The 21,336-nt window shown below is 37.9% G+C and overlaps 1 protein-coding gene across 1 annotated transcript in view; it reads right to left on the bottom strand.

Moving 5' to 3' along the window:
- Nucleotides 1–21,336, bottom strand: part of muskelin (muskelin 1) — a 577,242-nt gene that overhangs the window by 137,836 nt on the left and 418,070 nt on the right. The window contains exons 14-15 of the mRNA XM_090389985.1: nt 10,959–11,079; nt 1,645–1,712 (exon numbers count right to left, since the gene is read on the bottom strand). Coding sequence (XP_090246111.1) covers nt 1,645–1,712; nt 10,959–11,079 — 189 coding nt within the window. The remainder of the gene's footprint in view (nt 1–1,644; nt 1,713–10,958; nt 11,080–21,336) is intronic.

The raw sequence follows: 21,336 nt of genomic DNA, 5'->3' as shown, positions 1-21,336 counted from the left end.
CCATTGTTTATTATATACAGATGTACACCTTTGAAAGAGAGGGTTGTTGTTGTTGTTGTTATTTGGTTTTGAGGAGCATTAGCAACTAAGGCCATATTGCTCCGGGAATATGCGGTGGTCATTCCCTGACCTTGCCACATCCTTCGTATTTGGTGGTGACGGGCTCGAACCCCGGTCTAATCAAGAAGCGTGTGCTACGCACTGCTGCTCCTTCCCACCTGGCTACGGAGGCGCCTTTGAAAGAGAGGGAGTCCATATTTTGGAATATTATTTGCTGTTTTAATATTTATAATCTATGCAAACATGTGTGTGTCATCTTTCTCTCGGTTTGCAATTATGATTGTCAGCAATAAACTTCATAGCACTAAGCACAAGGTGCTCTTGCTATGGAAGGCAGCGACCAGCTTGATGTCACCATACAATGCTCAGAGTGGTAGAAAGAAAAAATGCCCAGTGTCTTATTCAATTGAAAATATTGTTTGATTGCAGTGAAAAATTTTTTGTGGAATTAAATGCATTTTTTTTTTATTTGAACATGTAAATAAATCACTATTTATAGAAAAGATTAACCATGGAAGCTGAGCGAAAGGAAAATACTACATAAAAAACTGACTTTCACACCCTTAGAACTGTTCAGTTCAAACATGGAAGTCTTAATATCTGTCTTTTAAAATTGGTTTAGCAAAGTAGTACTGAAAATGAGTGCATTTTCAGTACTACTTTGTACTACAGTCATAATTGCAAACTCTCGGTTTGCAATTACGACTGTCAGCAATAAAATTCATAGCACTAAGCACAATGTGCTCTTGCTATGCAAGGCAGTATATAAAAGTACAAAAGTACTCCACTGTTTATTATATACAGATGTACACCTTTGAAAGAGAGAGAGAGAGAGTCCATATTTTGGAATATTATTTGCTGTTTTAATATTTGTAATCTATGTAAACATGTGTGACATCTTTCTCTCGGTTTGCAATTATGATTGTCAGCAATAAACTTCATAGCACTAAGCACAAGGTGCTCTTGCTATGCAAGGCAGCGACCAGCTTGATGTCACTATACAATGCTCAGAGTGGGAGTCCATATTTTGGAATATTATTTGCTGTTTTAATATTTGTAATCTATGTAAACATGTGTGACATCTTTCTCTCAGTTTGCAATTATGATTGTCAGCAATAAACTTCATAGCACTAAGCACAAGGTGCTCTTGCTATGCAAGGCAGCGACCAGCTTGATGTCACTATACAATGCTCAGAGTGGTAGAAAGAAGGTGTCCAGTGTCTTATTCAATTGAAAAAATTGTTTGATTGCAGTGAAAAAGATTTTTGTGGAATTAAATGCATTTTTTTTTTTTTTTTTTTTTGTGCAAGTAAATAAATCACTATTTATAGAAAACATTAACCATGGAAGCTGAGCGAAAGGAAAATACTATATAAAAAACTGACTTTCGCGTCTTCAGAACTGTTCAGTTCAAACATGGAGGTCTTAATATCCACTGTCTTTTAAAATTGGTTTGGCAAAGTAGTACTGAAAATGAGAGAAAAGAACCTGAAACAAGTTTTGAGGTAAATTGCTTTGAGGTTAACCACACATTTTAGATTGTCATAAATGTTCAGAAGTAAAAATGGATTCTTAAATACTTACAGATAAAACATGAATTTCATTTGAATCTGGGTCAATAGTAGCTCTTTGCGTAAAGCCGGCTGGAGGTACTAAAAGAAAAAAGGAAAAAAAAAAAAATTAAACACAGCATTTTTAAGTTATTTTCTTTGTGAGTTGATCTCACACATTTCAGAGAACAAAGCTGAAATGAAAATGTCACCAACAGGGTTCATTCAATGCACAATATTTGCACTACAACAAAATTATGATTTTGTTGTAACTCATCAAGCTTTATTGGCTACATATACTTACTACAAGTTGTCTACCATTGTGGTGTGTTTTATTCACACCTCTAGCTTGCTAAAGAGAGAATGTAGGTGCCTGAAGTGATCACTGTCTAAAGAAAGTTATTTCATACACTAAAAATTCATCATAAAGAGAGTGATGAGTCTAGCAATATATCTGCTTCACTTCTAATACTCTCTGAATCAGTGATACCATATCCTACATTACTCTGATGAACACCATGCCATTACAACCACAGAGAATTCCGGTATCAGAAGCGCATAAGGTGTGGACCTATGACTTTTTTGTGCTGTCTGCAAAATGATTGCAAAATTAGAAACGACGGGACATCTTGGTGTTCAACCAAGTGGAGGTCAAAAACAAGTGGACTTCTCTCGTGTTGAAGATGTGGCTATGGGTGTCATGGATTTATCAATCTCCATGTGGTAGCGCAAGTGTGGCAGCTGTTTCTCGTGAAGTGGACATGTCATATTCCACTGTAAGGCTAGTAATGCATCAGGTGTTTTGGTACTATCCTTACAAGATGCAAATGCTACTGAAGCTAAAGCATGGTGATGTAGATATTCGTTTCACATATGCACTTCAGTTTCTGGCGCAAATTACAGTGGATATCACTTGGCCATCGAACATCCTTTGGAGTGATGAAGCCCACTACTGCTTAAATGGACAAGTAAGTACACACAACTGTCGCATTTGGGCAACCGTCCCGTTGCATTCTCCAAAAGTGAGAGTGTGGTGTGGATTTATGGCCAGATTCATGATTGGGCCATATTTTTTTTGAACAGGTAACACCGACTGGACCTCGCACCTGTTCCGTCACTGGACAGCGATATTATGAAATGCTCGCAAATTTTGCAATACCAGAGCTACAACAACGTGGGTGCTTTCAGGATACCATATTCATGCAAGATGATGAACCACTCCACATCCACCGTTGTGGCCAAAGATTGCTAAGGCAACACTTTACTACAGACAAATGGGTCATCAGCCGTTGTTTCCAGACATCTTGACCACCCAAACATTATTTGAGTAAAAACATTCCAAATGAAATTATAGACCTCTTAAACATTGCTATTAAGAAAAGTATTGTAAAGAAGTTGAAAAAATGCAATTATTCTATAACTGTTGACTGCAGCATGCCCAACTGGTTGGTTGGTTGTTTGGGTTTTAATGGCACATCAGCAATTAGGGATATAATGTGCCAACACCACGTTCCATACAAAATAACAGTGGGAATTTCAGTGACCTAATTATGTAGGTCACTAAGTCAATATATTTATAAATATAAATATGTAAAAAGGTATACTAATATAAATATATATATAAAAAAGTATACTAATATAAATATATATATAAAAAAGTATACTAATATAAATATATAAAAAGGTATATAATAAAAATATAACAGAAAAGGTTTATTGATTTTAAAAAAAACTAAAAACTAAAAAAACTAAAAACAGCTGCTTTTACACTCAGTCAGATTTTATCGTTGTCAGATAAAATCTGACTGAGTGTAAAAGGCTCACTCAGACGAGTAAAAACATTAAAATACAGGCAGTTCCTGCTTTACAAGTTCTTTTTTTCAAGTGTCAACAAAATCGAAAATATGAACAGTAATTGCAATAAATAAATATTAAACATTCATAAATACAGCATTTCAAACCGCGCACATAGCTATAACAATAGAGTACTACTGTGCGTGCGTTTGTTTGTGTGTTTGTTCAGGCAGAGATAAGGAGGGAGGTCCAACTCTTAAAGAATTCCACATTTTAGATGCAATCAAAATTACAAAACGAGGGTGGGACAAAATTACAGAAAAGAACATGAAGTGTTTGGAACAAACTCTGTCATCAGTTTATTGATAATGTTGGATTTCAAGAACCAGAAGAGACCATACAAAATGAAACAGAAGTGGTTGTAAATTTTGCTAACCAATTGCAGCTTGAGGTTTGTACAACTGACATTGCTAATCTGCTTCAAACAAACAATGGGGAGTTTGCAAATGAAGACCTCATTGAAATGGAAAAATGTGAACAAGCCGAGGAGGAAGAAGGTTTAACAGCTGAACTCCTGTTCATTCCTTCATTCTCAAAGGACTTGATGAAGCTTTTCAACACAGAAAAAACAATAGAGATTTTCGATTCACAAGATTCAAATTTCGAGCATACTAGAAAAGTTGCTACAAATCTGTCTTGGAAACAAACGAATCTTGAAGAATTTCTGAAGATGACTCCTTGTGCTTCCAGACCAATGATGAATGATGAACCATCAACAAATGCATTTAGTGGATGATGATGAAGCATACACATTCTTTAACATTTGTATGACATAAATAATTTCTTTATTATTTCTTTCTTTATTTATGGATAAATAAATCATTGTTTAAGCATAAACTATTGTTTTGTTAACTTTTATTTAACATTACGTCTATGGGATATAAATTCCCGCTTTAAGAGTACTTTCTGTGATGTGCTTTACTGCCTCATTAATTGACTCCTGGCTGACTGTGTCAGCCAGGAGTCAATTAATGAGGCAGTAAAGCAGTAAATTAATGGTATTAAATATTGCCAAATGTCTAAAGGCATTCCAGTCAGTGTGATCGAACTTCCATTGTGGTATCCTAGATGGATGGCATTGTCTCCATTAGAAATGGTAGATAATATGGGGAAGTGTTCACTACCATAAAGGTTTTCTTCGACCTCCCATGTACACACAGACAGGAGGGAAGCGCAGCAGAAATTCTTTGGGATCGTGGCTTATGACCACAATGTCATCTGCAAATCATAAATGGTTTAGGTATTCTCCATTCACATTGACTCCTTTCTGCAACCAGTCCAATCTTCTGAAAGCTTCCTCAAGGGCAGCAGTAAACAACTTCAGAGATATTGTGTCTCCTTGTCGAACTCCTTTCTCAATTTTAAATTTGCTACTGTCTTTGTCTAGTCTAATAAAGGAGGTAGCGTTCTCATATATTTTCTTCAAAATCATAATATATGGGGTATCTATGCCTTGTTTTTCCAGTGCACGAAACATTGCCTTATGCTGTATGGAGTCAAATGCCTTTTCATAATCCACAAATGCCAGGCATAATGGTGTTTTATATTAATTTGCTTTCTCCATTAGCTGTGATATTACGTGAAGGTGATCCATAGTTGAGAATCCTGTCCTAAAGCCAGCTTGCTCTTTCGGTTGATTCTCATCAAGTATTCTTTCTAATCTGTTAGTAATGACCCTTGTGAACAACTTGTAGATGTGGGATAACAAGATAATTGGTCTATAATTTCCAATTTCTGATTTATTTCCTTTCTTATGCAGCAAAACTATGATTGCATTATTCCACTCCTTGGGTATTGCATTATTCCACACCTTTTCTAATGCATTTTGTGAAGAGTCTTGCCAGTTTTTGTGTCATGTCTCTTCCTCCCAATTTTAACAACTCTACAGTAACTTCATCTTCCCCTGGGGATTTCTGATTCTTCATTTTCTTCAATGTATGTTCTACCTCATCAGGAAGAATATCGTGTATGTCATATGTGTTACTAATTTGCGATCCATCTTCCCCACTGCTGGCACCTCCTTGTATAATTCTCTATAGTAGTCTTCTGCTATTTATACGTACACCATCACTATTCTTCAGTTTCAGTATCATTTGTCTTTCTGAAGTATGCAGGATGTTTATCTTGCACTGAAATTTGTTAATTTAAACTGGGAAGCTGTTCAAATGTACAAATTTTGTCCATGAACATTATGGTCTTTTGACCTTTTTTTTTTTTTTTTTTTTTTTTTTGCAAATATGAGTGTTCCCAAGTTTCTGACATTTATGACGATGCAACCGATTTGGAATAAATGTTTTATATGACATTTTAGGTAACTACGCTTTGATGGATGTGGGAGGTTTTGCTGTATTAAAATTCAGGATAAGAATTCTTGCAGGGACAGTGTTGCTGTCATTTTAAATGGAGATCCTTTTTATTCTTATTTTTACTTGTCATTTCAATTTCTCTAGAATTTTTCCTCTGAGAGACATGGGGGAGGGGTCATAATTAGAAAATTATCCTTTAAATTTGTTGAGTATTGTCAGGGGTATTATCATGACTAGAAGCCCTCCAAAATTAGTTATTTTTAATAGTCTTTCAGAATGCTTAATATATGCAAATTCTATCAGTGACCTGACCTAAACAATTTGACTGACTGAGTGTTCTAGTTATACCACCATAACTCTTTTGTATAATAAATGGTAATAATCACCCCTGCAGGCTGATCAGCAGTGGAGTGCTTTGTTAAAGCTCCAGAGGTGCCCAGTGAGGATTGAGGCAAGCTCCAATGTTTTTAGAGGTTTTGAAAACAGAGAATAGCTGTAGCCTGATAAGAACCTAAGCAGCTTAAAGTAACACTAAGGTAAAATTTTTGGTGATAATACAATCTCTTTATCTCTGCTGTCACTGTACAGAAAAAAACAATCAAAAATAATTAATGCACAGTTCTGATTAGTCCTAGTAGCTTGGAAGGAAGCCATTATTTAACTTCTGCACCTTTTCAAGAGCCAATAACACAATTGTGACAAGCCATTGCATGACATGTGACATGCAAGCGGTGGCTTATCACGGCTGTTGGCCTGGTTGTTCAACTATCATCTACTGGCCTGACTATTCAACAACTGTCCTTTGGTTGAGGTGGCAGTCAACATGGCTTGCTTCCTCACGTGACAATATATCTGATCATTTGTTTACTCCGTTTCTACAATCTCATGGAGAGCAAGGGAGATTATGAAAACAGAAAAATTCTTTTTATTAATTTGCTTATGTAAAAACTCATCCTTCACAAAGTTGAGGGAGTGCTAGATTAATTTTATTAAAAAATAAAAAAATTTGGATGATTTCACAAAAAACTTCTAAAAAAACATAATGACTAAATATAAGAGGAAAACAAACTGCACTGCAGCAAAGTTTGTAGCACACTGCAGTAACTACATATAGAATGTGTTGGCAGTGAGCTCATCATCACGCAACACACTCTGCTTAAGTGCAGTTTGATTTCCTCTTCTTGAATTTGGTCAAAATAACTATTGCAGCTATGAATTTAAAATTTTAGATTTTCAGTGAGAATATATGGATACTTTCAATGAAAGCATCCTAGACTGATGAATCTTGATATGCAAATTTCATTAAATACAATTTTTACTTTGTGTATAGCTTTGTAATATAAATCATAGTTATGTAGGTAGAAAATTGTTCGAACGTGACAACTTCATAAATTATCCTAATGATTTTTTCAGTAAACACTGGTATGGTACTATACTTATCCACTGATGACAAAAAAAATCTTGATACAAATTAAAATATTCCAACTACATTTTTCAAATTAGCATTTCAAAACTCATTTATATTTTTATCAAGTATGGATGGATGAAGGAAGAAGCAAGTAGTGGATGTGCTATTTTTCATATTTTCATATTAGCATTAGTAGAGGCATTTGATGCAAGAAAGCAAGGCTATGCAGCATCAGCCAAAAAAAAAAAAAAAAACCACTTCCACTTCACCCCTCTGTTCGTTCAAAATGCCTGTCCAGCTGAGCCTTAAATTTATTTAGGCTATCAACTGCCACGACAAGGGATGGAAGTCTGTTCCACCAACCAACTACCCGCTGGCTAAAGGCAAATTTCCGCACATCTATCCTACATCTGTCTTTTCTCAATTTGAATTTATGCCCTCTCAGGTGATTATTCTGAGCAAGAGGAAGAATCCCATCAGCATTGAGCTCAAACCATTCAAGTCTTTATACACCTCTATCAGATCACCTTTCTGGTGCCTAGTCTCCAGACGCTGTAATTTGCAAAACTTAAGCTTTTCTTCGTAAGAGCACCCCCTTTGTTCCATTCACTAATCTTGTTGCCCTTCTCAGTACTCGTTGTTGTTGTTGTTGTTGTTATTTGGTTTTTAGGAGCATTAGCAACTAAGGCCATACTGCTCCGGGATATGCGGTGGTCATTCCCTGACCTTTCCGCATCCTCCGTCCGTATTTGGTGGTGACGGGCTCGAAACCCAGTCTAATCAAGAAGCGTGTGCTACGCACTGCTGCTCCTTCCCACCTGGCTACGGAGGCACCTCTCAGTACTCGTTCCAGCAGCTCTACATCCTTCTTGAAATGAGACCTCCAGACCTGTATACAGTACTCTAGGTGTGGCCTGACAATTGCCTTATACAAGGGAATAATCACCTCCTTATCCCTGCTAGAAAAATTCCTGTATATCATTGACAATACACCATAAGCTACTCTTGTAGCCCAGCTCCACTGCTCAGAGAACTTCATATCTGCCTGCACAATTACCTCCAGGTCCTTTTCATTCTCTACCACTGTCAGTGTAGTACCACAGAGTGATATGTTGCTCTGGGGTTGCTGTTTCCCATATGTAGTACTTTACATTTGTCAATGTTAAACTTCATTTGCGCAACCTTTCCAGATCCCGTTGCAGCAGCATAGTGTCAGTAGTGTCCTTGACAACCCTGCGAACCTTTGTATCGTTTGCAAACTTGGACATTAAGCTTGATATACCATCATCAATATCATTTATAAATACAGAAAACAATAATGGACCCAACACTGAACCCTGAGGGACTCCACTAATAACATTAGTCCACGATGAGCAGTGTCCATTGATTACCACTCTCTGTCTTCTCCCCCTCAACCACCCCTTTATCCATAGCAGCAATTTGCCTCCAATGCCACACTGCTCCAATTTGTGCAGCAGCCTTCCATGTGCAACAGTATCAAAAGCCTTTCTAAGATCCAAGTATATAATATCAAAGTTATTCCCTGCATTCAGTTCTTTTGTGACTGCATCACAGTATCCAATCAAATTGGTCAGGAAAGACTTCCCCTTAACAAAACCATGCTGTGTCCGAGCTATAACTGAAGTCTTGTCTAGATGATCCTGCAGTGCTTCTTTAACCAGTGCCTCCATTAATTTTCCTGGAACAGAAGTTAAACTCACAGGTCTATAATTACTTGTGTCAGCCTTTGATCCTCCTTTGTGAATTGAGGTCCCATTTGCACATCTCCAGTCTGTGGGTACCTCCCCTGAGTCCAAGGAAGCTCTCATAATTATGGCTAAGGGTTTGCTTACTTCCTTTGCTGCCTCCTTTAATATAACTGGATAGATCCCATCCACCCCAGGTGCTTTTCTTGTGTTTATCTTCAACAATTTCTCCTCAACTTTACTCTCAGTTATTACAAGATTCTCTAGCTTACTGCCAGAGTTGAATACACCTCTGGCATTCCACTCACTGAATAACTCCTCATCTGTGAATGTCGAGTCAAAATATTGATTTAGTTTGTTAGCTACCTGAGCAGGATCATCAACAGGTTACCCATCGATATCAAGTGGACTAATCTGATTCATCCCCTTCCTTCTAGAGTTTACATAAGTAAAGAACTCCTTGCTGTTTTTCTTTGCATCCCTTGCCAAAGATTTCTCGTAATCTGCCTTCGCCTGCCTGACCTCCTTTGTAACTTGGTTACAGATCAACTTGTATCTATCATAGGCTTCTGTGTCACGTGTTAATATGTATGTATCCCATGCATTTTTCTTCTCTGCCATATGTCTCATTAGTTCATCTGACATCCATTTAGGCCTAAACCTTGAACAATATTTCTTAGTTGGTATGTAAAGCCTAGTAGCTTCCAAGATAAGTTCTTTGAATGCTTACCATTTTGAATTTGCTGTTGGTAACATCATCAGTTGGTCCCACCGTATAGAATATAAGTACTGTCTCAGACCATTGTAGTTGCCTTTACGAAAGCAATAACCCTTCCCTTTACCCCTAATGGTAGTTACCTCTTTGAGTAAGTCCCACTTCAGCACACTGTGATCACTTCCACCTAGTGGTTCATTTATCTGCAGATTCTTAATGCAAGAAGAATCACTACTGATAATCAAATCAAGAGTATTACTCCCTCTATTTGCCTCCCGAACATGTTGATGTAGAAAACAATCATCCAATAAATCCACAAAAGCCTTGCTAGTGTGTGAGTGACATACCCACAAATTGCAGTCAATATGTGGGAAATTAAAATCCCCCATTATAAGACTCTCTGATTTGTCTCTCTGATCTGACTGGCCCACTCTATTTCCCTGTACAGTTTCTAATTATACTCATCAGAATCATTAGGCCTATAGCACACTCCTACTCTCAATTTTGATCTCCCAATGCTTATGTCACATCAAACAGACTTGACACTGCACTGTCCAGCGATGTCGACTGGCCTCACTTCCTTGGATTTTATGTGTTTCTTAACTAGTAGCATAACCCCTCCTCCCTTCCTATCCTGTTTATCCGTTCTGTAGACGTTGTACTCCCCAAATTCCAGTTCTGCATTCCTTATATCTGTGTGACACCACGTCTCTGGTATCCCAAAAATATCTGCCTTTGATGTTTTGAGCAATACCTCAAATTCATTAAATTTATTTACTAAACTCCTAGCATTGGTGTACATGCCAGTATACATGCACCTGTTTCTATTCTTAGCTACCCTAACACAACCCATGTGTTTACTTCTACCGCAATGACTCCCAGCAGTCTCTGAAATATCCTGCATCTTGTTTTTCAGGCTTCTGCTCATTCCAATAGAAGCAGCGCAAGAATCACTTTCACCTCTGCCAGTGGCTACTGTTAATCTATTAGTCTTTGTATCCCCCCAAGCTAGCAGTTTTCCGACCCACTTAACACTGCCCGAATAGCATCAGCAAATATTCTTGCACCCTTTCTATTTAAGTGTATCTCATCCCTGTAGAAGCAGTCTCTCCTGTTAACAAGTACAGTCCAGGATGAAAAAAATTCTACCCCATGAGCCTTGTACAATCTTTCCAGGGCCGAATTGATCGACAAGGCTCTCATCATATACTCCCTCCTATCATGTCTGGGCAGAATTACAGACACTTTCAAATTCAACCCTAATGTACCACCTCCCCCGCCCCAACCTCTCTCTCTGTCTCAGACAAATAAAAAATAAAACATTCATATATAAATAAAATATTATTCCAATGTATTTACCTTCTGTATGAGAGCCATCACAAATAATTTGAACTTCATCCATATCTACACTGTAAGTGAAGAAGTCACTAAGATATTCCTTTGACCTCTGCCCAGCAAATATATAAAGAAGGCGTGACCTCTGTCAAGCAATTAAGGAGGAAAAAAATCGTATATATATAATCTCTAAAGAGTAGTTTCAAACTTTAAAGAAGAAAAAAATTAATAAAATATGGTCTGTAATTCAATTATTACTATTTGGTCTCCATAAAAGTGAACTTAACATTCTCTTTAAAGCATCTAATACTTCCCATTTATTTATATAAAAAAATTCAAACCTTCCCAAACTCTGCCATATAAAATGTTTCCATGAAAAAGAGAGAGTAGTTAAACTAAACAAATTTGGGATGCATTACTAATTAGGAATAAAATCCTGGGAAAAATTCTGCACCCTCAAAAGAATGATGCAAAAAACTTGGTGCAACTTAGCAACAAATACCATTATCCACGGTTCTTAAAAATCCTTGACACTGCCAGGACAAATGTTTTGAAACTCACCAGCTTCTCATCAGGTGGCCTCTATCAGCAAATTTGTGAACATCCAATCAGAGTATGGAAGTTTTTCTTCCTTACACTGATTGGCTGTTCACTTACACAAAATACTTTATTCACATTTGGCATACGTTCACTAGTAGATGCCAGCAATTGGCTGATAAGATGCCAATAAGCTTTGAAACAGCTCTTGGCAGTGTCTCAGATTTTTAAATGCATAGTGGATATTCCTGTTCTGTCAATGATATAAAATTTAAAAAGATATTAGCAAGTTATAAAAACCATAGATAACGGTTTGAAGTGCCTCTAGAATGGACGTGAGACCAAAGCCTTACTGTAGAGTTCTTGGTATCGATCTACTGAGGGAAAAGAATGTTCACCACGTCTTTATACCTAATACATGCATCCCAAATTTTTATTTTTATCTCTGTGTTGAATTACTCCCCACCCCATTTCAAATTCTATATCTTATATTACTATACTGTTATTTTATATTATATCCTATATTATTATCTTATGTTTGATAATAGCATATATGGATGTTATAATTAGCAACAAAAGAAAGCAGGGAAAAGAAATGAACATGGACAGCTGCCAATTTTTGACTTTCAAAAAGCTGGAGATGAGGCATGTGTAAGTAGGAGGAAAAACAGGAGAAAGGAATTTTTCAGAAAAAGCAGGAGTTTTCTAAAGTATTGCTTTAAGTACAAGCTTTAGGAAGTCAAAGCGATGTGACATATGGAACAAGAAATGATCATCCCAATCACCATGTCAGCAACCAGCATGGTGCCAGAGAGCCTATATAAGAGTCTAGCAGCAACAGGCCTCCCACAGAACACCTACATGGAACCTCCAGAAAGCCACAATCCTGAATATGCATAGTAGACAAAGTGTTCTCAACTAATAATAATAGCCAGACATAACCACCCCATGCACCTGGTACCATACCTATCATGAGGAGAGAGAAAACCCATAAGGAGAAGAAAGAAGATAATAATAAAAACCATAGGATGGCATCAACGGTTTCCTTTTGGTAATAGTGGTCTACAGGGAATAAGAATCTACCAACACTGAACTGCTGAAAAAATTTGGGCAACACTTAAGGAAAGAACCAATCAAGCAAAAAGATTTGATTAGAGGAATTAATGATGGTTTCTGTCTAGTACTCCTGGGGTAGACTGTGCCAGTCAACCTCATCCCAAATAGAAGGAGCCTGCCAAGCACTGAGAACAGTTTAGAAACTGCCTGTAAAGATTATTGTGAAACAACTTCTATAGTGGAACCAAATTTAAGTATTCTGTCATTGCATTGCAGGAGATGGATATGTTCATAGCCAATTTTCAGGTTAGCTCATGTTAGCTTATTTTTTTATCTTCTGGAGTTTATTGATGATTTTACTTTGCACCTTTGAGACCAGTGATTGTTAAATGCTGTTTTCATAAGGTCTCATAATTTGTGTAAGGAATTTGCAGGTATTAGAAAGGTCTAGTTTCTGGTTGTTCAGTACCACATTCTGCATGTTCGTTCGCTGAGATATCCGTATAAACCAGTATCTAGCAGAAAGTCATCATCTTGTTACATTTGAAAGTGACATATATCCTAGTTGAATCCATTTCGAAACTGAATGAGAAGAAAAATCAGACTGAATGGCAGTAAATGCACTAAGGCACCTGTGTGCCTTAGTGCATTTACTTAGAGCTTCTTGGATATGGCAATTGCTTATATTGTCTATGTTACATGCAGAACTCACAGCTGCATCACTTCTGAGCCACTGGTGTAGATATGGGTTTTCTAAAGCATATGCTGCATCTAACTGATGAAAATTTGTTCTATATTAGGAGCATTTTTCTCCCTTGATAAAAAAAAAAAACATTACAAGAAGTAGAAACCAGAGTAGGGGGCTTTGGAGTTAACAGCATCTTGGAAACCAATATTTCAACTGGGCATAAAAAGAATGTCATTAGCTTTTGTGTCATTAGCTTATACCCTGGAATAAGACCAGGATATCAGCCTGGGGGGGGGGGAAGGTTGATGCCATTGCAAAGCAGATATCTTATAAGAACATAAAACGTGATATTGTTGCACATGTTGGCACATGGGATACAATTAAATAGTAACGGTGCAAGAAGAGAAGGTCTGCAGACTTAATAAGTACAAGGCAAAGCTGAACAAAAGTCGCAAGTTAGGATTAAATTTGAAAGTGTTTACAATTTGCCCAGACATGATACGAGGAAGTATATGATGAGAGCCATATCAATGAATTTGCCCCTGGAGAGATTGTGCAAGGCACATGGGTTAGAATATTTCTCAGTGCAGTCTGTGCTTGTTAGAAGAAGACAGGGATGGGATACAATTAAATAGTAAGGGTGCAAGAATATTTGTTGATGATGATGCAACAGACAGTGTTTGGTAGGTCAGAAAACTACTAGCTTGGAAAGATAGACAGAGTAAGATAATAACAATAGTCACATGCAGAGGTGAAAGTGATTCTTACACTGCTTCTAATGGAATGTGCAGCAGCCTGGAAAGCAAGGTGCCAGGGATTTCAAGGCCTGCTGAGAATCGCCACAGAACAAGTAAGTAAATGGGCTGTGTTGGGATAACTAAGAGTAAGACCAGGTGCATGTATACTTGCATATACACCAATGCTAGGAGTACAGTAAATAAATTTGATGAATTTGAACTGCTGGTGATGACATCCAAGGCAGATATTATTGGGATAACAGAGATTGGTGTCACACAGATGAAAAGAATGCAGAATTTGGATTTCGGGGAGTACAATGTGTATGGAAAGGACAGACAGGATAGGAAGAGAGGAGCAGTTATGCTGTTAGTTAAGAAGCATAAAATCTAAGGCAGTGAATTCAGTTGACATAGATGAACAGTGCAATGTTGAGTTAGTTTGGTGTGACATAAGCACCAGGAAGGCAAAAATGAGAGTAGACATGTGTTATAGGCCTAATGTCTCTGATGAGAACAATGAACAACTGTACTGAGAAATAGACTGGGCCAATAAATCAGAATGTCTTATAATGGGGGATTTTAACTTTCCACATATTGATTGGAACTTGTGGGTTAGTCATTCACATATTAGCAAGACTTTTATGGATTTATTGGATGACTATTTTTTACAGCAGCATATCAGAGCGACAACAAGAGAGAGCAATACTCTTGATCTGATCAGCAGTGATTCTTCATGCATTGAGAATCTGAAGATAAAATAACCACTAGGTGGCAGTGATTAGTGTACTGATGCGGGATTTACTTGAAGATGTAACTACCATTAGGGGTAAAAGGGAAGAGTATTTGCTTTCGTAAAGATGACTACAGTGGTCTCAGACAGTTTCTAAATTCGATACAGTGGGACCAAATAATGATATTGCCAACAGAAAATTCTAAATGGGAAGCATTCAGGAAATAATTACAGATGCTACTAGGATTTTCATACCACCTAAGCAATACCATTCAAGGCTTAGACCTAAAAAAATATGAGATAAACTAACAAGGCATGTGGCAGAGAAGAAAAATGCATGGAATCCAAATAAATTATCAGGTGATATAGAAGCCTAAGGTATATATAACTAATCTGCAAGCAAGTCACAAAGGTCAGGCAAGAAAAGGCAGTTAATGATAAATCTTTAGCAAAGAAAAAAAAAAAAAAAACAGTAATGACTTCTTTACTCATGTAAACCTTAGAAGAATGGGATGAATCATGCTGTTCCACTTGATATTGATTGATTAATGGTCAGTGATCGTGCTCAGGCTGCTGACAAACTGAACAGGTATTTTGCATTCTACATTCACACGATGAATTCTTTGGGGAAGTAGATGCAAGAAGTATATCAAACTCTAACAGAAAGCTAAATCAGTTATAATAAGTGAGAGGAAAGTGGAAGGGAAATTATTCCAGTTAAACATAAGAAAGGCACCTAGGGTGGATGGGACATTTATCAAGGGAGCCAGCAATAGCCATAATTATGAGAGCATCCTTGGATTCAGGGGAAGTCCCTACAGACTGGAGATGTGCAAATGCATCCAAATTCACAGGGGGGGGGGGAGGAATCAAAGGGTGGTGGCACGAGCAATTACAAACCTGTTAGCTTAACTTCCGTTCCAGGGAAAACATTGGAGTCACTGGTTAAAGAAGTAATGCAGGACCATTTAGATAGGACCGCAGTTATACTTCAGACACAGCATGGATTTCTTAAGGGGATATCTTGTCTGACCAATATGACTGGATACTATGATGCAGTTACAAAGACACTGAAAGCAAAAAATAACTTTCATATCATATACTTGGATTTCAGGAAAACTGTTGATACTGTTGCACATAAAAGACTGCTGTACAAATTGGAGCAGTGTGGCATTAAGGGAAAGTTACTGCTAAGGAAAAAAGAATGGCTGAGTGGGAGAAGACAGAGAGTGGTTAACAATGGACACTGCTCTTGGTTGACCAATGTTATCATGGAATCCTCCAGGGTTTGGTGCTGGGCTCATTGTTGTTTTCCATATTTATTATTGATATTGATGAAGGTATATGTCCAAGTTTGCAGATGATACAAAGGCTGGCAGGGAGGTTAATGACAGTAATGGTATGCAACTGCAACAGAATGTATAAAAACTGGGCAGACAGGCTGAGAAATGGCAATTCAAGTTCAACCTTGGTGAATGCAAAGTACTGCATTTGGTTAGCAGTAACCTCAGAGTAATGTACTGACTGTGCGATACTACACTAACATTAGTGAAAAATGAAAAAGATCTCGGGTAACTGTGCAGTCAAAGTTCTCTGATCAGTACAGACAGGGTGCCATGACAGTTCATGGGGTTTTAGCATTAGCATTAGTAGAGGGATATGATGCAAGAAAGCAAGCTTATGCAGCATCAACCAAAAAAAAAAAAAAAAAAACCACTTCCATTTCACTCCTCCGTTCGTTCGAAATACCTGTCCAGGTGAGCCTTAAATTTATTTAGGCTATCAACTTCCACAACAAGGGATGGAAGTCTGTTTCACCAACCAACTATCCGCTGGCTAAAGGCAAATTTCCACACATCTATCCTACATCTGACCTTCCTCAATCTGAATTTATGCCCTCTCAGGTGATTATTCTGAGCAAGAGGAAGAATCCCATCGGCATTCAGCATGCTCAAACCATTCAAGGCTTTAAACACCTCTATCAGATCACCTCACCAGTGCCTAGTCTCCAGACACTGTAATTTGGAAAACTTAAGCCTTTCTTCATAAGAGCAGCCCTTTGTTCCATTCACTAATCTTGTTGCCCTTCTCTGTACTCATTCCAGCAGCTCTACATCTTTCTTGAAATGAGGCCTCCAGACCTGTATACAGCACTCAAGGTGTGGCCTGACCATTGCCTTATACAAGGGAATAATCACCTCCTTATCCCTGCTAGAAAAATTCCTGTATATCATTGACAAGACACTGTGAGCTACTCTTGCAGCCCGTCTGCACTGCTCAGAGAACTTCATATCTGCCTGCACAATTACCCCCAGGTCGTTTTCATTCTCTACCACTGTCAGTGTAGTACCACAGAGTTGATACGTTGCTCTGGGGTTGCTGTTACCCATATGTAGTACTTTACATTTGTCAATATTAAACTTCATTTGCCACCTCTCAGCTCTCAACCTTTCCAAATCCTGTTGCAGCAGCATATCATCAGTAGTGTCCTTAACAACCCTGCCAACATTTGTATAGTCTGCAAACTTGTCAAAGATATACTGAATTTATTTATTACTGAATGACATACTGAATTTTGCCAGAAGGAATAAGGAGGTGATTATTCCTTTCTATAAGGCAATGGTCAGGCCATATCTTGAGTAATGTATGCTGGTCTGGAGGCTGCATTTTAGGAAGGATGTGGAGCTGCTTGAATGGGTACAGAGAAGGGCAACAAGATTGCTGAGGAGAACAAAGGGGTGCTCTTACCAATAAACACTTCAATTCTGCAAACTGAAGTGTCTGGAGACTAGCCACCTGCAAGGTGATCTGTTTGAGGTGTTTAAGGCTTTGGGTGTATTGAGCAAACTCAATGCTAATGGGATTCTTCTCATCACCACAGCTACAGATTGGTAATCCAAAACCCAAGTGGAACAAAATTATATCTATTCCTGTTTAATATGGACTTTCTATCAGCAAGAGGGATATCGCAGAGACATCTGTTAAATGTATCTGTTAAAAAAAAACTAAGCCCAGAGTAAGTTATACAAGTTGTATTATCTAGTACTGAGCTCAATAAAAAAAAAAAAAAAAAAAAAAAAAACTGTTGGTAAGATCCATCAAGTTGCTATTTTTAAATATATTTGTGGATCAGAGCATAACATTTTTCACCAAAGTGGATGGTTGTAGATTTGCAGTCATGCTACAGCCATTCTATAGAGCTCATAATTATTTTTGGCTATAGAAAGTTGAAGCTGTCTCTCTATGGCACTCAGAGTTTGTGGACATGAAATAAGGTCATCTGCATACACTAAGATGTCCCATATGTAGTGAGCCAGCTGGTGCTTCCAATAACAGAATTTCATTTTCCACTGTACTACCATCTATTTACATTTCATATAAACAATTTATTGATGTTTATATTCAATTAAGTGCAGGTGGCATTATATTTTTTAGTCCTCTTACAGTCGGAAGTTGTGGTGTCACAAAAATCGACATTTCTGATTATGAAATTTGTTTTTCCACTGAATTTGCATCACCAGACATTATAAAATATCTAATATGCAAAATGACATAAGTTATTTTGATCCCTGCTTAACATCTGAAACCTTTCAAACAATTCAGTTCAGGTGTACATTTGGATTTTTTGCAAACATCCATTTTTTTATTACTGTTAATTATAACAACATTAACTGTTCATAAATGCAAGAAATTTCAGCCTGTTTTTATAGTTTCATCATACTGAAAAAAAATCATGCATTAGGGCTGAATTTGAAAGTGTCTGCAATTCTGCCCAGACATGATAGGAGGGAGAATATGATGAGAGCCTTATCGATCAATTCGGCCCTGGAAAGATTGTGCAAGGTTTGAGGGATAGAATTTTTTTCAGCCTGGTCTGTACTTGTTAACAGGAGAGACTGCTTCTACAGGGATGGGATGCACTTAAATAGAAAGGGGGGAAGAATATTTGCTGATGCTATCGAGGCAGTGTTGGTGAGTCGGAAACCTGCTAGCTTGGGGGGATACAAGGACTAATAGATTAACAGTAGCCACTGGCAGAGGTGAAAGTGATTCTTGCACTGCTCCTATTGGAATGAGCGGCAGCCTAGAAAACAAGATGCAGGATATTTCAGAGACTGCTGGGAGTCATTGCGGTACAAGTAAACACATGGGTTGTGTTAGGGTAGCTAAGAATAGGAACAGGTGCATGTATACTTGCGGGTACACCAATGCTAGGAGTTCGGTAAATAAATTTGATGAATTTGAGGTATTGCGCAAAACATCAAAGGTAGATATTGTTGGGATATCAGAGATATGGTGGTGTCCCAGATATAAGGAATGCAGAACTGGAATTTGGGGAGTACAATGTGTACAAAAAGGATAGACAGGATAAGAAGGGAGGAGGAGTTATGCTATTAGTTAAGAAACATAAAATACAAGGAAGTGAAGCTAGTCGACATCACTGGACAAGTGCAGTGTCAAGTCAGTTTGGCGTGATATAAGCACCGGCAGGTCAAAATTGACAGTAGGAGTGTGCTATAGGCCTAATGATTCTGATGAGTATAATAAGAAACTGTGCAAGGAAATAGAGTAGGCCAGTAAATCAGAGAGTCTTATAATGGGAGATTTTAATTTCCCAGATATTGACTGGAATTTGTGGGTTGGTACAGAAGTTGGTACACACTAGCAAGGCTTTTGTGGATTTATTGGATGATTGTTTTCTACATCAGCATGTTCGGGAGGCAAATAGAGGGAATAATACTCTTGATTTGATTATCAGTAGTGATTCTTCATGCATTAAGAATCTGCAGATAAAGGAACCACTAGGTGGCAGTATTCACAGTGTGCTGAAGTGGGTAAAGGGAAGGGATTTTGCTTTCGTAAAGACGACTATGACGTCTGAGACAGTATTTAAATTCTATACATTGGGACCAACTGATGATGTTATTAACAGCAAATTCAAAATGGGAAGCATTCAAAGAACTTATCTTGAAAGCTACTAGGCTTTACATAGCAACTAAGAAATATTGTTCAAATGGATGTCAGATGAACTAATGAGACATATGGCAGAGAAGAAAAATGCATGGGATACATGTAAATTAATGGGTGACATGGAAGCCTATGATAGATATAAGCTGGTCTGTAATGAAGTCACAAAGGAGATTAGGCAGGCAAAGGCAGATTATGAGAAATCCTTGGCAAAGGATGCTAAGAAAAACAGAAAAGAGTTCTTTACTTATGTAAACTCTAGAAGGAAAGGGATGAATCAGATTGGTCCACTGGATATTGAAGGTTCAATATTGAGGATACTGCTCAGGTGGCTAACAAACTAAATGAGTATTTTGCATCTACATTCATACATGATGAGTTATTCGGGAAGGGGAATGCCAGAGGTGAATTAAACTCTGGTAGTGAGCTAGATGATTTTGTAATAACTGAGAGTAAAGTGGAGGAGAAATTGTTGAGGATAAACATAAAAAAGGCACCCGGGGTGGATGGGATCTATCCAGTTATATTAAAGGAGGCAGCAAAGGAAGTAAGCGAACCCTTAGCCATAATTATGAGAGCTTCTTTGGACTCAGGGGAGGTGATTCCAATTCACAAAGGAGGATCAAAGGCTGACACAAGTAATTATATACCTGTAAGTTTAACTTCTGTTCCAAGAAAATTAACGGAGGCACTGGCTAAAGAAGCACTGCAGGATCATCTAGACAAGACTTCGGTTATAGCTCGGACACAGCATGATTTTGTTAAGGGAAAGTCTTGCCTGACCAATTTGATTGGATACTATGATTCAGTCACAAAAGAACTGGAATGCTGGGAATAACTTGATATTATATATATGGATCTTTTGGATATTATATATTAGAAAGGCTTTTGATACTGTTGCACATTGAAGACTGCTTCACAAATTGGAGCAGTGTGGCATTGGAGGGAAACTGCTGCTATGGATAAAGGGATGGTTGAGTGGGAGAAGACAAAGAGTGGTAATCAATGGACACTGCTCATCATGGCGTAATGTTATTAGTGGAGTCCCTCAAGGTTCAGTGTTGGGTCCATTTGTTTCCTGTATTTTTAAATGATATTAATGATGGTATATCAAGCTTAATGTCCAAGTTTGCAGACGATACAAAGGTTGGCAGGGTTGTTAGGACACCATCAACGCTATGCTACTGCAACAGGATCTGGAAAGGTTGAGTAGATGGGCTGAGAGGTGGCAAATGAAGTTTAACATTGACAAATGTAAAGTACTACATATGGGAAACAGCAACCCCGGAGCAACGTATCAACTCTGTGGTACAACACTGACAGTGGTAGAGAATGAGAAAGACCTTGGGGTAATTGTGCAGGCAGATATGAAGTTCTCTGAGCAGTGCAGACAGGCTGCAAGAGTAGCTCATGGTGTCCTGTCAATGATATAGAGGAAGTTTTCTAGCAGGATAAGGAAGTGATTATTCCTTTGTATAAGGCAATTGTCAGGCCACACCTTGAGTACTGCATACAGTACTCAAGGAGGCCTCACTCTGGAGGCCTCATTTCAAGAAGGATGTAGAGCTGTTGGAACGAGTATAGAGAAGGGCAACAAGATTAGTGAATGGAACAAAGGGTTGCTCTTACGAGGAAAGTCTTAAATTTTGCAAATTACAGTGTCTGGAAACTAGGCACCGGCAAGGT

This window comes from Mastigoproctus giganteus, chromosome 2 (genome assembly GCF_048544385.1).
Source record: "Mastigoproctus giganteus isolate SK-2022 chromosome 2, ASM4854438v1, whole genome shotgun sequence".
NCBI classification, from domain to species: domain Eukaryota; kingdom Metazoa; phylum Arthropoda; class Arachnida; order Uropygi; family Thelyphonidae; genus Mastigoproctus; species Mastigoproctus giganteus.
The sequence above is the reverse complement of the archived record's forward strand: the minus strand, read 5'-3'. Positions and strand labels throughout refer to the sequence as shown.